This window comes from Argiope bruennichi, chromosome X2 (genome assembly GCF_947563725.1).
Source record: "Argiope bruennichi chromosome X2, qqArgBrue1.1, whole genome shotgun sequence".
In the NCBI taxonomy this organism is placed as follows: Eukaryota; Metazoa; Arthropoda; class Arachnida; order Araneae; family Araneidae; genus Argiope; species Argiope bruennichi.
This window is the reverse complement of record NC_079163.1, coordinates 8,009,514-8,024,082: the sequence shown is the minus strand read 5'-3', so window position 1 is coordinate 8,024,082 and position 14,569 is coordinate 8,009,514. Positions and strand designations below refer to the sequence as shown.

The 14,569-nt window shown below is 28.5% G+C and overlaps 1 protein-coding gene across 2 annotated transcripts in view; it reads left to right on the top strand.

Annotated features, from left to right (window-relative positions):
- Positions 1-11,984: 11,984 nt before the first annotated feature.
- The window catches only part of LOC129960667 (T-cell leukemia homeobox protein 3-like), a 69,700-nt gene continuing 67,115 nt past the window's right edge, over positions 11,985-14,569 (top strand). For both annotated transcript variants that reach the window (XM_056074222.1, XM_056074221.1), the window contains exon 1: positions 11,985-13,069. In XM_056074222.1, coding sequence (XP_055930197.1) covers positions 12,505-13,069 — 565 coding nt within the window. In that variant the 5' untranslated portion in view covers positions 11,985-12,504. The remainder of the gene's footprint in view (positions 13,070-14,569) is intronic.

Sequence of the window (14,569 nt, the reverse complement as noted above, 5' to 3'; positions counted from 1 at the left end):
TTGTGGAGTTTTTTGCCGACATACTTTTGATGTTTGAAGGAATTATTTTTCTTCTAATAACAGAAAGCAGCGTCTAAATATTTCAGCTAAAATTCATATCCGAAATTTCAATCCCCTACTTTCTCTGATGAAGTGAGTTCTTCCATTAATTTCCAAGTGCATCCAATCCAAAGTGATCCAACGCGCTCCACTGACTCCAGTTTCACGAAAACCTCTGCAAGACATTATCAGTTGGAGCTATCTTTAGCGGTGGCATTTTGGTCTAACCATCAACTCCAATCGTCTTCAGGTCTGAAGCCTATTCCGTCGCAACTGAATCCAAGCGAGACAAGAGCAGCAGCTGTCAAAAGCATTCGATTGCCGGCTAATAGGTCACTTAAAATGTCACGGCTTTTTAACGTCGTCATCAACAGTTGAGGGACGACAAGCGGACTTGGAGCATGCGAAAAGGCGATAAGTAGCGTGAGCAAATATAATCATTGTTTACATGGGTATTGGAATGATAAAAGTTAGTTGTAAGCACTTGCATTGTTAGTGTGTGTCGGGAACGAATGGGAGTTTGAAGTCGTGCTTTTGATCCCTTGTTAAATAAAAATGTTGAAAACTTGTTAATCGAAGAAAAAAGTTTAATTAATGATTGTTTACATGGGTATTGGAATAATAAAAGTTAGTTGTAAGCACTTGCATTGTTAGTGTGTGTCGGGAACGAATGGGAGTTTGAAGTCGTGCTTTTGATCCCTTGTTAAATAAAAAGGTTGAAAACTTGTTAATCGAAGAAAAAAGTTTAATTGATGATTGTTTACATGGGTATTGGAATAATAAAAGTTAGTTGTAAGCACTTGCATTGTTAGTGTGTGTCGGGAACGTATGGGAATTTGAAGTCATGCTTTTGATCAATTGTGAAACAAAAATGTTGAAAACATGTTTATCGCAGAAAAAAAGTTAATTGAGGAAAGAAAGAAAGAAAGTTAAGTAAAATAAGTTTCGTTTTTCGATATATTAAGAAAATATTATTTTCCATTTAATACGACTGTAATAATTTTAAAATAACCTTCGATTTACGGATACTTAAGACGTTATTAAGAGTAAAGTATTTTTAAAATGTTCAGAAACGGTCATCCATTTAACAATGCTTGTTTAATTACATTTCTAACGGAAAAATTACGTTAATTGCATTTTACTTTTCAAAATAGTGAATAAAAGACTAGAGAAATATTAATAATAAAATTTTTTTATTTTTCAATAAATTAGTCAACAAGCTAAAATTTGTTATAAGAGATGTACTTTTTTTTTGTTTCGGACTGAATAAAATCAATTCAATATTTTAAAAATAAACTTTTAATCTAAAAAGAGACTCTAGATTAACTGAAATTCAATGTGTTGTAGTTTAAAAAGAGTGCTTTGCACATTTCTAAATATATTTCAGAATACATCATTATGTGAAAAAGTTATAATTTTTTTTTTTTAATTTATTTAAACTAATTTTTAGCTTTTTTATGGAACCGAATAATATAATGTAAGTAAATGATTAAAATAAAACCAAAATAAAACATACTTACTACTTAAATAGCCGAACAATATTAACATTTTTCCCCTTCATTTTCATGTTAGTTTTAATCCCCTTCATAGTGTTTTCAAATAAGTAATAATGGAAGCACAATGAATTGTAAAGAAGAATCACGGCGTAATAGAAATAAGTAATTAGAAGAAGGGAAGAAAAAAGAGGTAATTCATTGAAATTGCTTCTGTTGTATGTAGAATACAATGCATTTAAATTTTCATTTTTAATGTGTTTTGTTCGTTACAAGTAGCATTAAATAATGTTTGAATAATTATTTGTTCTTTAAGGGGTTTTGCATAATTTTCACAATTTAATTTTTTGTAAAGCATCTAACAATATGCATACTTCTAATTACTTAGAGATTTCATTCTCGCGATACACTTAAATATAATTATTATTAGATTGTATGTATCATGTATCAGATTGCCTTATTAAACTGATATAAATTAGCTATTCTAAAGATAATAATTGATGGCGATTGAAAATGATTTCATTTTTATCTAATTCTTCTTTTGTAAGAAATAGTAGGTCATTTTAAATGTTTCTTTTTTATTTTAATATCAAAACTACTGTGTTTTCTCTTTTCATTGGCATGAATTGCAAGCCTACGTGTGAAGCAATTAGGCCATTAGTAATTGCATGCTATTTCTCCTTCAATTTTCAAATAGGGTTTTTGCTTACATCTTTTTTTCTATTTCATTTCTTCTACCATTTGGAGGTAGACTCAAACTTTTAAATCATTTGAATTTTTGACAAAATCTTCGAAAGTTTTGATTTCTTTGGAATTCTTTTTGTTACATTTAAATTATTTCAAATAGAATTAAATGATGTTCTTTTCAGAAAAGTAATGAAGTTAAATTTCATTGTTAATAATTAATAAAGTTAATTGCTCTTTTTCTTAATTGAAAGGAAAATTCAATAAAAATGGATTATTTTGAGGGAAAATAAGAAAATGGTCACCAGATTATATTATTATCAAAAATGAAGTTTCTCTAAATTTGAAACTGAAAGTAAACATAAAAAAAAAAATATTAAAAATTTATAGAGAGCAGATAGCACAAATAACTTGTTTTGAAGGAAAATTACTTGTTTTCTTTTTATAAATAATTTTTCAACTTTACCATAACTATGAAAATTTTAATTTAAAATAAGAGTGGCTGCTTTATTTTATTTCATTCCTATTACCATCAACATTTTTTGTCCCAAACAAAAAAATATAAAAAAGTATATAGTTATAATAATAAATTACTTATACAATCACCGGTTCTCAAGATCAAACAACACAGTTCATCATAATTAAACTTTATTCTCATTAATGGCTGAAATGCAAATGAGTTGCTGCATTCGGACCATCGACTAGATTAAACCAATATCATAATTTCAATTCTATTAAATATTTGGGCTGTAAAATAGGAATTTATGATAAAGTGGTGCAAATGTAAATTATGGAATCATCTTTTAAACAAAGCGTTACGAGCTTGTAATTCGAGAGCAAGTCTTCACATTTAGATATTATCAAATGAATATTTTAGCAAAAGATTAATAGCCCATACGCAGATGCAAAGCAAGTATCAAAATATATTATTATATCTTTATACAAGAAATTTGTTGGCTGCAATTTATTATAACAATTTTGTTTAAATAGTTAAAAAATAAGTTTAAGTAAATAGTTGTTACTATAGTTTAAATGTCACTCAAAAGACTACTCAAATCAGTGTGCTATTATCTTATTCAGAATGCAGTTGCAATCACTAATAAGCCATAAATTGAATTATATTAGGCCTAAGCAAAAATAAAAGACATAAGAGACATCAAATAATGTTTAAAAAAAACTAATACTACGCGATTTTATATCATATGTGAGAAAACAAATGAAAAAGAAAAAGAAAATATCACATTTGGCTTCATATGAATTTCAGATTTTTTTTTTTTTTTTTTTTTTGCTTTAATTGTGATTTGAAAAAATTGGTGGTCGGAAATCAACATTCCAAACTGAAAAATTAATTTTCTTAAATGGATAGGTGCCTCAACTTTTGATTCTATTTTCTTATTAAATTTTTCGCTATTATTGCATATGGCATTATTCAATGACAGATTAATCACTTTAATGGGTCTAAACGAATCACGCTGATGATGATAATATAATAAAAGGATATCAATTGAATGTTATTATTTTCTAAAATTTTCTTTATAAATGCTAAATTAAGTACAAAACCAATAAATATTATGAAACATAAATAATCAAGCCAAAGTTCTATAAACCTTTAAGGACTATTTCATTCCGTCAATATTACAATATTATTAATTCGTCAAATGCTATAGAACATTCCTACGAGATTTACAATGAGCTATTTTTGTCAGAATTTGAGATGCAAATCCTAATGAGAGTGCTAATCTGCCAGATAAAGGTTCCCATAGGTGTTGACTTGAGTTGTCTGAGGCGATTACGAACAGTCGGCAAGTTCATTTCGATCCCGAGGTGTCGATTCTTCGTTCATCCTCTGATGGGAGGCAATCAATTTGCCATCACACACACGCACTCTCAGATGCGCTGGGCCCCGCAGCCGCCAACACCACTCAACTCACGGGACCGAAAACTTAAGTGTGAAAGAAAGGAACCGTGAGATAGAAATTAACTTTATGAATTTCCTTCGGCGGAGAATTCGAATTGACAAAAACGACAAGAGAAAAAAATTAAGAAGGTGGAAATAAAAAAATGCTTTAAATCGTAGCACAAGGACATGTTTGGGAAATAATTTCTACTCTGTTTGCCACGTTAGACATTCCATTGAAAATTCCAGAATTTATTTCAATCTCTCTTGATGTGAGATAACAATTATATATGTCTTGGATCTTGGACCTTTGATCGAAATATAACACAGGAGTTAAATTGAACTTAATTTGAGCTTTCATGACAATTTTAACTGTGTGTTTTTTTTTATTGACTTACACCATTGTAGTTTTAGCTTGTTCGTATAAAACTGCTCTTCAAAAACTCGGGGCCAGGAAAATTAAACGAAAAAAAAAATGCTGAAAACCATTTTAATAAAAAAAAAAAATCGTTGACATCGATAAAAAAAACCATCATTAAAATTGATTTAAAAAACTTCATTGAAATTGTTAAAAAAATCATCATTGAAATTGATAAAAAAAACCTCACTGAAATTGTTAAAAAAGACATCACTGAAATTGATTAAAAACTTCATTGAAATTGATGAAAAACATCATTGAAATTGACTAAAAACATCATTAATATTATTTTAAACTAAATTTTTTTTTATTTATAAATGAAGTTTCTCTCTTATTTTCTATTTTAGTGTCATAAAACATTTCGGGAAGAAAATGGAATCACAGATTCTTTTCCCTTCCGCCTCAGAAAAGATTCGCAAATGGAGAAAGTCGTGAATACTTGATAAAGAATATTTCTTATTATAAATATCTGTAATTTTGTATTGCACGATAATTTTGATGACAAAGATGTTTAAAAAAGCGGGAGAACCAGATTATATTATATATAAAGAAATCCAACAGCCCATATTCTTTGTAACATTTTCTTTAAATTTTCAATTACTTTTAATATATATCCAAAGGTCCAAACTTCACAGCACAAAGAAAAAGAAAGTTAAGCGAAGATAAAAATGAAAAAGAAAATTTGTTTTCACTCCATTTCAGATAATCACACGCGATAAATGTCGTTATTTAAATGAACTCTTTTTCAATAGAAAACAATTAATTCATTTTATTTTTCTTCTTGTGATCCTTTATGTTACCAAAATTTCATTAAATACAATTTCCGTTTTCGATGCTTTCTTCATTGATTTTGCTTGCTTATTTTATCTAATTGTGGTGTAACGTCTTTAAAAATCCTACGACGCATTTTAATTTGTATAAATCAACATTTGATTTCTATCATTTCAATTTCTTTAATACCATAGTTAATAGCAGTCTCGGGGGGGGGATTTTATATTATTATATAATTGAATACGTATACGATTTTAGTTGTCTTCGTTTCTAAACAACATTACTGAGAGCTCCCATGATTTACTTTAATAATGATAATATTGGAGTATTTCAAATATTTGTTGAAATTATAAATAATAGAATTTGAAACCTTTTCAGTTGTAGAGTGAAAAATGATACTTAAATAAGCGCGATTTTAAATAACAGTTTTAAATTACCATTAAATTATTTACTTCGTTTTTAATTAATCATCTATAATCCTTGCCTTTGAAATCGTTTTATGCATTATAAAATTTATTCCCAGTTACATTTTAGATGTCAATCATTGCAATAGCATTAACCCTTAAATACATGGTTATTTGGTTTGAATTTTAAAAAATCGTTTATTATATGAAAATAGTCATAGGTTACATGGTTACAAAAAAAAATCCAGGTAATAATATCGTATATTTATTTTGATAAAGTTGTATGTAGACATTTCGAAACACAAAGTATTTCCCAAAAATCTAGCTTTTATCTAATATAATTATCAAATGCCACATCAAACCTTGATAGTTTACATGACAACAGATGACACGTAATTTTTTAATAATTCGATTGCATAAATCTCTCCTTTATAGGGAACTCGACACTATCCCACTAGAAACTATCTCTTCAAGTAACAAACTGAACAACATTACCCACCACATTCAAATGGGGTGGGGGGAAACGATATAACTTTCCCGCCAAAAGTAATATCAACTTTTTTCTATCATACATGATTTATTGTCTATGATTATCAAAAAATTTTTGAATAAAATTAAGTGGAACTGGATGTAGATAACTGGCAAGAATATGCATTTAAGAGGTAAATGATATATGTAAGTATCAAATATTTTATTATCAATGAAGAAAATTTAATGAAGTTTTAACATTTACATTAGGATTTCAGAATTATAGTTATTATTAGCTGGTTCACCTAAGTTGTCAAAACACAAATTTTTCACGTTTGTCAAAGAGCAACTATAAAAAAAATGTATACGGATGGAATGAATTAAAATGATGACTCAGAAGAAATGAAGTGAAATGATAATCAAGGAGAAACTTTTAAAGAATTGATGTCAGGAGAGAAAAATACAGAAAATTACATGAAATTAGCTAAAAGTATATTTAAATGGTTTTACAAAATGATAATGTTCAAAGAAGTATTGTACTAAACAGTTTTGATTTCCATAATTTGATTGGTAAATAATCCTAAAATTGTGAAAATGAAAATATCACGAAATGCTATCCAAGTTAACAAAAGAAAAAAAGAAAAAATGTTGCTTTCAACGCATCAATATTTTTGGTTTCATGAAATGATTAATTATCAATTGCAGAACTTATTGATTAACATCTTTAATCATTGTGACAATTGTATTCCTTTCTTTTTCACATGCTGTATCTCTTCAATAATTAAAATAATTGGCAATAATAGTTTTGTAATCAATATTTTTCTGGAAAAATTCTAAGAAACTTTGAAACAAAGTTCATTTTCTTGTTGGTAAAGATTTTGCACTTATTATTAAAAGGAGATTCTTAGGAGAAGTTACTTTGAAAAAAGATTTATTTATTAAATTTTCGAAAATTACTTTTCAACTGAAGTTTTTAAACACACATAAAAAAATGGAGTTCAATTATTATAAAAATTACTAAATAGTTTTGATTAAAATAATACAAATGTATTTATTTTCCAAATGCACCTAACTATTTTTGGTAACCATTAAATTTGCTCACCACATTACCATAGTAAAATGTAAAAATAATAATTATATGCAAAAAGATAACTAGCTTAAAATATAAGTTTATAGTACCAAATACAACAATTCCAGTTTTTCTCCGTATAAATTCACACAATACACATACATGCATTTTCACGTTTAATCAATCATTTACTAGATAATTTGATAAAACATAATTAAAAGCAGCTTAAATTATGAAAGTGGGCAAAAAACACTCCTTTGAATCAGTAATTGATGCACTTAGATGTCAGGTGACTCGCCTTTGATTCGCACCTACTATCTAATTAGTTCATACTTACTATCTAATTAAGTGCCTCCGTCTACTTCAATTAAGAGATAACAAAGAAAGGGTCACCTAATTAGATAGATTATCCAACTCACAGGCGTAAATCAGCGTGGAAGCGAATATGTTGAAAAACCAACAAATTTCAAAAAGCTAAGGGATGTAAATAAACAAATAAAAATAATTTTTTGAGATTAAATAAGGACCTGGGATATTTGCAGTTTATTTTTTCTTTACTTATCTGAATAATGTGTTTGAACAGTGTAGAAATGTGAACTTTCTAGGATAGAATGCTATAATATAAAATAAAATCCATGATTCCGCTGCTTGGCAATTTATTTTCAAACGATAATGTTGAATGCTTAGGAATATAATGTTTAAAAAAAAGCGTATTTGAAAAAAGTATAAAAATAATAATTATTATATTTGTTCTTCGTTATGATTTCATTTCAAATCCCATTCTCAAAGTTGTAGAAACAACATTCTGATTACATTTATCATTTCATAAATTTACACTTAACACTTATTCCGATTCTGACAAATTTTTATAATGAGTGAATTTGTATCCAGTAAAATAAAGAATCTCCATTTCCTCCTTATTTATAAAAGCAATTTCAGCTTTATGGTTGAAAAATATTAAATTGTCGTAAAACTTTTTTTTTGTTTGGGAATTGTTACAGCAAAAGAAATAAGTATTCAGCAGCATTTTCCTTTTAGAGTGATTGGCAGATAAATAATTGTTTTAATTTCAATTTTAGGCGAGGAACTTATTATAAAGAATTTTGGTGTTTAAAATCTATTTTAAACTCCGAAAGTGCATGAAGTAGTATATCATAAAGTCATTATTTTATTTAAAAATATAATAAAGAAATATTGGTAATGTTTTATGGAATTTTAATTGAATCACAAAATGGACTTTTATATAATCTGTATTTATAGCAATATATTTTGCAGCATTTTTAGTAGTTAATTAACATATTTTGAAAGGTGATTCACAACTCCCTGCTTTATGAGTTTGATTCTTTTTATTCACAGTTTTCAATTTATACCAAATTCTTTTTCGTATGTTGCAGATTCTAAAGTACAATTAGAGATTTTTTAATAAATTATCAAAACAATAATCGATTGAAAAATTTAATTTCATGCATTAACCGTTTAGAAAAAAAAATGATTAAAGTTTTTCTATAGTTTTTTTTTAACATTGCGCATAAATTACTGTTATTGATAGTTTCAGATATAATATTAAACTCAGAAACATTTTCAAAATTCGTTTTAAGCTCAATACAAGGAATTCTTATGCACGTATTCAAAATCTGACAATACTTCTTATTAATTTGAAGTTCAAAGACAAATATTAATCAAAGCATGGTCATCTAAAGAGAAATTATTAAGACTTAAATTGAAAATCTTCACAGCTAAAATTGAAATTTTATATGTTATTTTCTTGGTTTAAATGAATTTAGATGAATCAAGATTCTTTTCATTACAATCATCTTTTAATTCTTCAATGAAAACTTACTGCAACTGTAATATTTTTCTTGCCATGAATCAGCCTTTCTAAAAAATACTTAAATTGAGTGAAAAAGTACGGCATTTTATTTTTTAATTTAATGCATATATAGAACAGGATGTCTATAGAGTAGTTTTATAATGAGTTCAATTATTGGTTGCTATATTTATGTTATATTAATTCTTTGAAACATATTATTGGCTATTGGGGAGAAAGAAAAGGATTTTTTTTTTTTTACCTGCCAAATTTGTCTCTATATTTTTTTTTCTTATTTTTCTGATTTAAGGTAGTACAGTTTTTTAATTAACAGTTTTTTAACAAATTCTGTTTCATTCCATTATTTTTCATAGCCTTACTTTTAAAGTCTAAATTGAATGAAATTAAAATTGCAGTTAAATATGTATATAATGTAACATTCAGTTTAATTAATAAAAAAAGTTTATGCTCAATCTAGAGAAAATGACTAGAAGTAAATAAATAGCTTCAAATATAAATTAAATTTGAAAATATATGTATTGTCTGTTAGTTATGCAGTTTAAATGCAATTTTTTTAAAATAAGAATTACATTACATTGAAAGAAATTGAGTTAAACTAAAAATTATCATCCCATGGAGTTATTAGCCCTTTTTCCATGAAGAATTTTCCACAGAAACATCATAAATGCTGTTCTTCAGACAAAAAAACGATTTTTTAAAAATTGAAAGTTTATATTTTTTTTTAATCATAAAAAGGAATCACACTGTTAGTCTTTTTTAAAATAATGAGATAAAGTCAGTACTCATTGAAATAAGTAGTTAGACTTTTTTCTTTTTAGTTTTCGTCAAAAAATTTTCACAGAAGTGCCTAAAATAAATGTTAGGTCTTTAAAAATTATCTACGCGAAAATAAAAAGTATCCCTAAAGAAATTTTTTCTCATTGCTAGATAGCTCAAAGTAAAATGAGCTTCACAAAAAAATTACAAACTTTTAAAATGAAGAAAGCCTGAAGAAAATCAGGAAAATTTCTGGAATGTCTTCAGAATTAAATTCAACTGTATACAAATGTGCAATCAAAAAATTATCTAACCTTTTGTTCTAATTGGTATATTTTAGCACTTTCTTTAGCACAATCTTTATTAAATTCCATTATTTTTTTTTCTAAAAAAAGTGCTTCAAAATTAATGAAATGAGGAAGATGTGAAATCCTACAAAATAAAGTTCCAAATGAAGTACGAAGTTTTACGAAATGTTAAGAAAATTTTACTGGAAACCAATTTATTTAAAATGACGACAGAGAGAAAAAAAATCAATATAAAGGGAAAATAGTTATTAAATATTGCAAAATTGTGTGCATGGACGTTGCTGGGATTCGTTGATATAAGGCAAAGAAAAGTGGAAAAGTCCAAAATTTTTCATATGTTACTTTTAATTAGGACGCATTTAAAAAAAACAAAAAACAAATGCATACCCCAAAATCTTGCTATCACTTCGAGCTGACCCAATAAACTTAAAGAATATATAGCAAAGAAAGGTAAAGAAGCGATTATTTATTGTAATAGTCAAATAAATAGGCATAAATCCAATGAAGTGTGAAAGTTACAAAGCTCTGAATGAAATTGAAATCAATTACAATAACCTTATATTTCAACACCGCAATTTTTTATTTTTTTGTTAAATATTATTATTATTATTTATTTTGCCACACTTGAAATATTAGTAAATGAAAATGATTTTTTTAAACTGTAAATTAGAATTTCCAACTATTAATTAGAAAATGAAACTAGCAATTGAGTTTCAGTTTTGCGAGTTCAATATTCACTCGTTTTTCTTTTCAAATTGTACACGCCTGACAGCTAATTTCTCTAGATGCCTATATGCTGTTTTGTTGTCCTATCAGACATTCATTTCAGATTATTGTTAATTTTATTTCTCATTTTAAAGCAAAATAATCCTTGATTATTCAGTCAAAATTATCTGAAATTTTTACTTCATAAGCATCTTTTTTCTTTTTTGTTTTTGTGTTTTGTTTAGTTTCACAAATATCTGTTCAGCGAATACAGTTTTTAACTAGAGAAATACCTTTCATATGCAACTTCTATATGCCTCTGATTTTCAATAATATACAGAAAAACAGACTTATTTTTAAAGGGGAGGGGAAGTTATATTCAGAAAGATTTACCAGAGTATTGTATTTCAATATTTAGTTCAACGACAGTTTTTTTCTTGTTTGTTTATCATAGACATTAGAAACCTTAAATAACTTTGAATATAAATTTTAAACTACAGTTTATAAAAGTACCATTAATAATCAAATATCAAACATTAATTTAATAGAAAATTTGGATCAAAAATCATGTAACGATATTAAAATCGAAATAAAACAAATGTATACCTTTTCGGATTATTCCAAATCGATTTCGTAAAAGTGTGTTGCCTTTTTGCTCGTCGATTCGAAATTCTTCTGTACGAAAATGCGAAAAACAACAACAAAAAAAGAACAGATGAAAAAGTACATAAAATACGAAACGAGAAACTATAAGGGCGACGAAATCGAAACCCAGCGAAAAGAGAGAAAAGAACAATAATATAAAAAAAAATGAAAACGAAAGCCCATCGAAACACTAATAGCGAAAACTCTTGTCATAATCAATTGTCGAAGACTCGAAACCTATGCTTGAGTCCGCACAAGCGAAGGCGGAGCGAAGCAAGATGTAATTGCATGTGTTTGGAACGTTGAGGGGCGCTCCGATCGGCCAGCAAACATCTCATTGGCCAATTAAGCTATTCGTCCGACCCACGTGCAGAGGGGGGAGGTGGTAGGGGTGAAGAAAAGCCTCATAACAACACTGACTTCATTATCAACTAAAACTCGTTTATATGAGCTCACCTTGTCTGACAGATAGCGCTGACCATCCGAACCACTCTAAAAGCGCTCACTCTAAACACGCAGCGAGGAAGGCGGGTGAAAGTAAATAAAGAAACAAAAAAACACCCGTAAGAGGAAAGTCGCGGCTGCCTCGTTACGGCAATAGACATTGAGAACCTGTCTTTCGACCAGAAAAGTATTTGCTGAGCGCCGGCTTTTTTGTTCTTCTTTTTTGCATCGATATTGCGTTATTTCGACTTCGCAATTCTTTTTGGCAGCGTGATTTGACAATTAAAGACAAAGAGTTAATTGTGAAGGGAAAAAAAATTATCGATTTAATGTGACAGATGCTTATACGAAGAAAAAGGATCGCAAGTGATGGAAATTACTCCGGGATTCACGACTTTTAAATTTTTATCTGACATCCGAAAGTAATAGATTATTGTAGTGCTTCCCTGAATTATATTTGCCTTTTGGATCTGTCTACCACTTTATTGTATATACTCTAAAACATGGAAACAGTGTTTTTGACTTTTGGAAATCAGTGCTTGATTTGTTTGTAAATTACATATCTTAATTGCGACATGGATGACGCCGATAGTGCAGAAACTGTGAGCAGCAGTCGTGCAGGGTCAGCCAACAGCGGCAGGGGATCTTCATCCCCTCCACTGAATAGTCATCACCTGTACAGTAACAATATTTCAGGCAATAACCCTTCACCGACCTCACTGCATTCTCCACTCGTGTCGAAGCCTCGACTGTCCTTCAGTATCTCACGGTTATTGGGAGACGAGAAAAAGAGGAACAGTCTCATACCATCTCCCGTATCGGAAGGGTACGAAGATGGGACAGATGAGCAGGGACATGGGCCAAATCAACACCAGCAAATGTCTCCAATGGAAGCTATGTCTGCCGTTGCTAATTCTTGCGCCGCAGCAGTGGCCAACGGTCTGCCGCCGTCTTTACTGGCTGAGATGAAGGCATCCGTTCCCGGGATGATAACCGCCTTCGACACTCTGCATAGGGCACCCAATGGCTCTGTCATACGAGTGCCTGCTCATAGGCCGGCACCTATGCCATATGCGACGACGGCTGGTTTCCCATGGATGGGCCCTGCAGGGCCCACTCTAGTGAAAGACAGATTACATGGTGAGTAATAGCTTATTTCTTTTACTGTCATTCTTTGCTATTTACGTAAACATTAAATCTGGTACGTACAAAATCATATTGTATACAATAGTTCAAAAGCTGCAAATCGTGAAAAGTAATTTATAATTCCTTTTTACTTTATTAATAAAGTTTTGCTAAGTATTTCAAAAGTATTCGTTGATGTTTCTTTTAATTTCCTAATAATTAAATTTCATACTCTGAAAATTGGTAATAGTTTATAAAAGTCCAGATATTTTGTTTCAGAAAAAAAAAAAAAATAATAATTAGAGCAAAGTTATTCTATCAAATGATATCTTTCAGTTCTTCGAATGTCACATTCTTAACGGCGATAACTTTTTATATTTAATGAAAGTTTTAAAGTTATTCTCAGTTAAGTTCTCTCTAAAGTTGTAACTCAGAATATGCGTATAAAGTAAAGTAAATATAAATATTATAAATGATAGATATTAAAAAGATGTCAATTTTGAAAAATATTTGCATTTTTTTTCTTCCTATTTTTCTTTGCTTTTATTCTCATCAATATTAAATGGATTGCGAATATTCAGAAAAAATTCTATATTATTAAGTACCATTAATGAAATTGTCATAATTCTACTAAGAACAGTTTCTAAAAAAAATGAGCAATAATAATGAGATTTTTTCCCCCATTGATAATGCCTCATCGCTGAAAATAATTAAGAGTCAAAATTCTTATTCCCTTCTAAAAACCCCAAAACACAAATTGTTAACATTTTCAATTTTAGTACTTTTCTTGCTTGCCACTCTGAGCAAGATGTTTGTAAAATATCTATTAATTTTCCGACGACGCGTCACCATGCTTGTGAGAAGTAATTTTTTAGTTTACCAGTCTAGTTATTACAAAAAATTATTTACTTTACATATGAGTACTGTAATTGTTTTTATGACAGAAATAATTAAAGATACATGAAAGCATGTAATTGATTTAATAACTTCATTATGAAAGTTTCAGTTACCTTATTTACAGATTTCATAAGTAACTGAGATGAATAGATTGTAAAGTGTCTTTCATTTATAGTTCAGAATTTTATTAGTCTAATATTATCCCATACTAATTAGCTCGTTTTTAAATAATTAAATCAGAAAAACGAAAAGAAAGTAAAATCCTCCAACAACTGATAAAAGAATTTACATGTAACTTATCCATCTTCTTGAAATCACAACTATACATGATACCAAAACTTAAGCAACATCAGAAAAAAATATTTAAAAATACTTTCTAATTATTATACTGAACTATATTAAAATCGTATGAATAAACGGCTTTGAAAATCGATCCTTTTCCATTCCAATAATAAAAATGATACTTAAGCCTGACAAGATTTCACATTTTCAATATTTTAATTTCAACTAAATCTCGAGGGAAATAAAGCGACAATTTCTAAAATATAAAATGTTAACTTTCCATTGAAACTTTTTCAGCAGTAATTACAGGAGACTTAATATGCATTTCAAAATGCC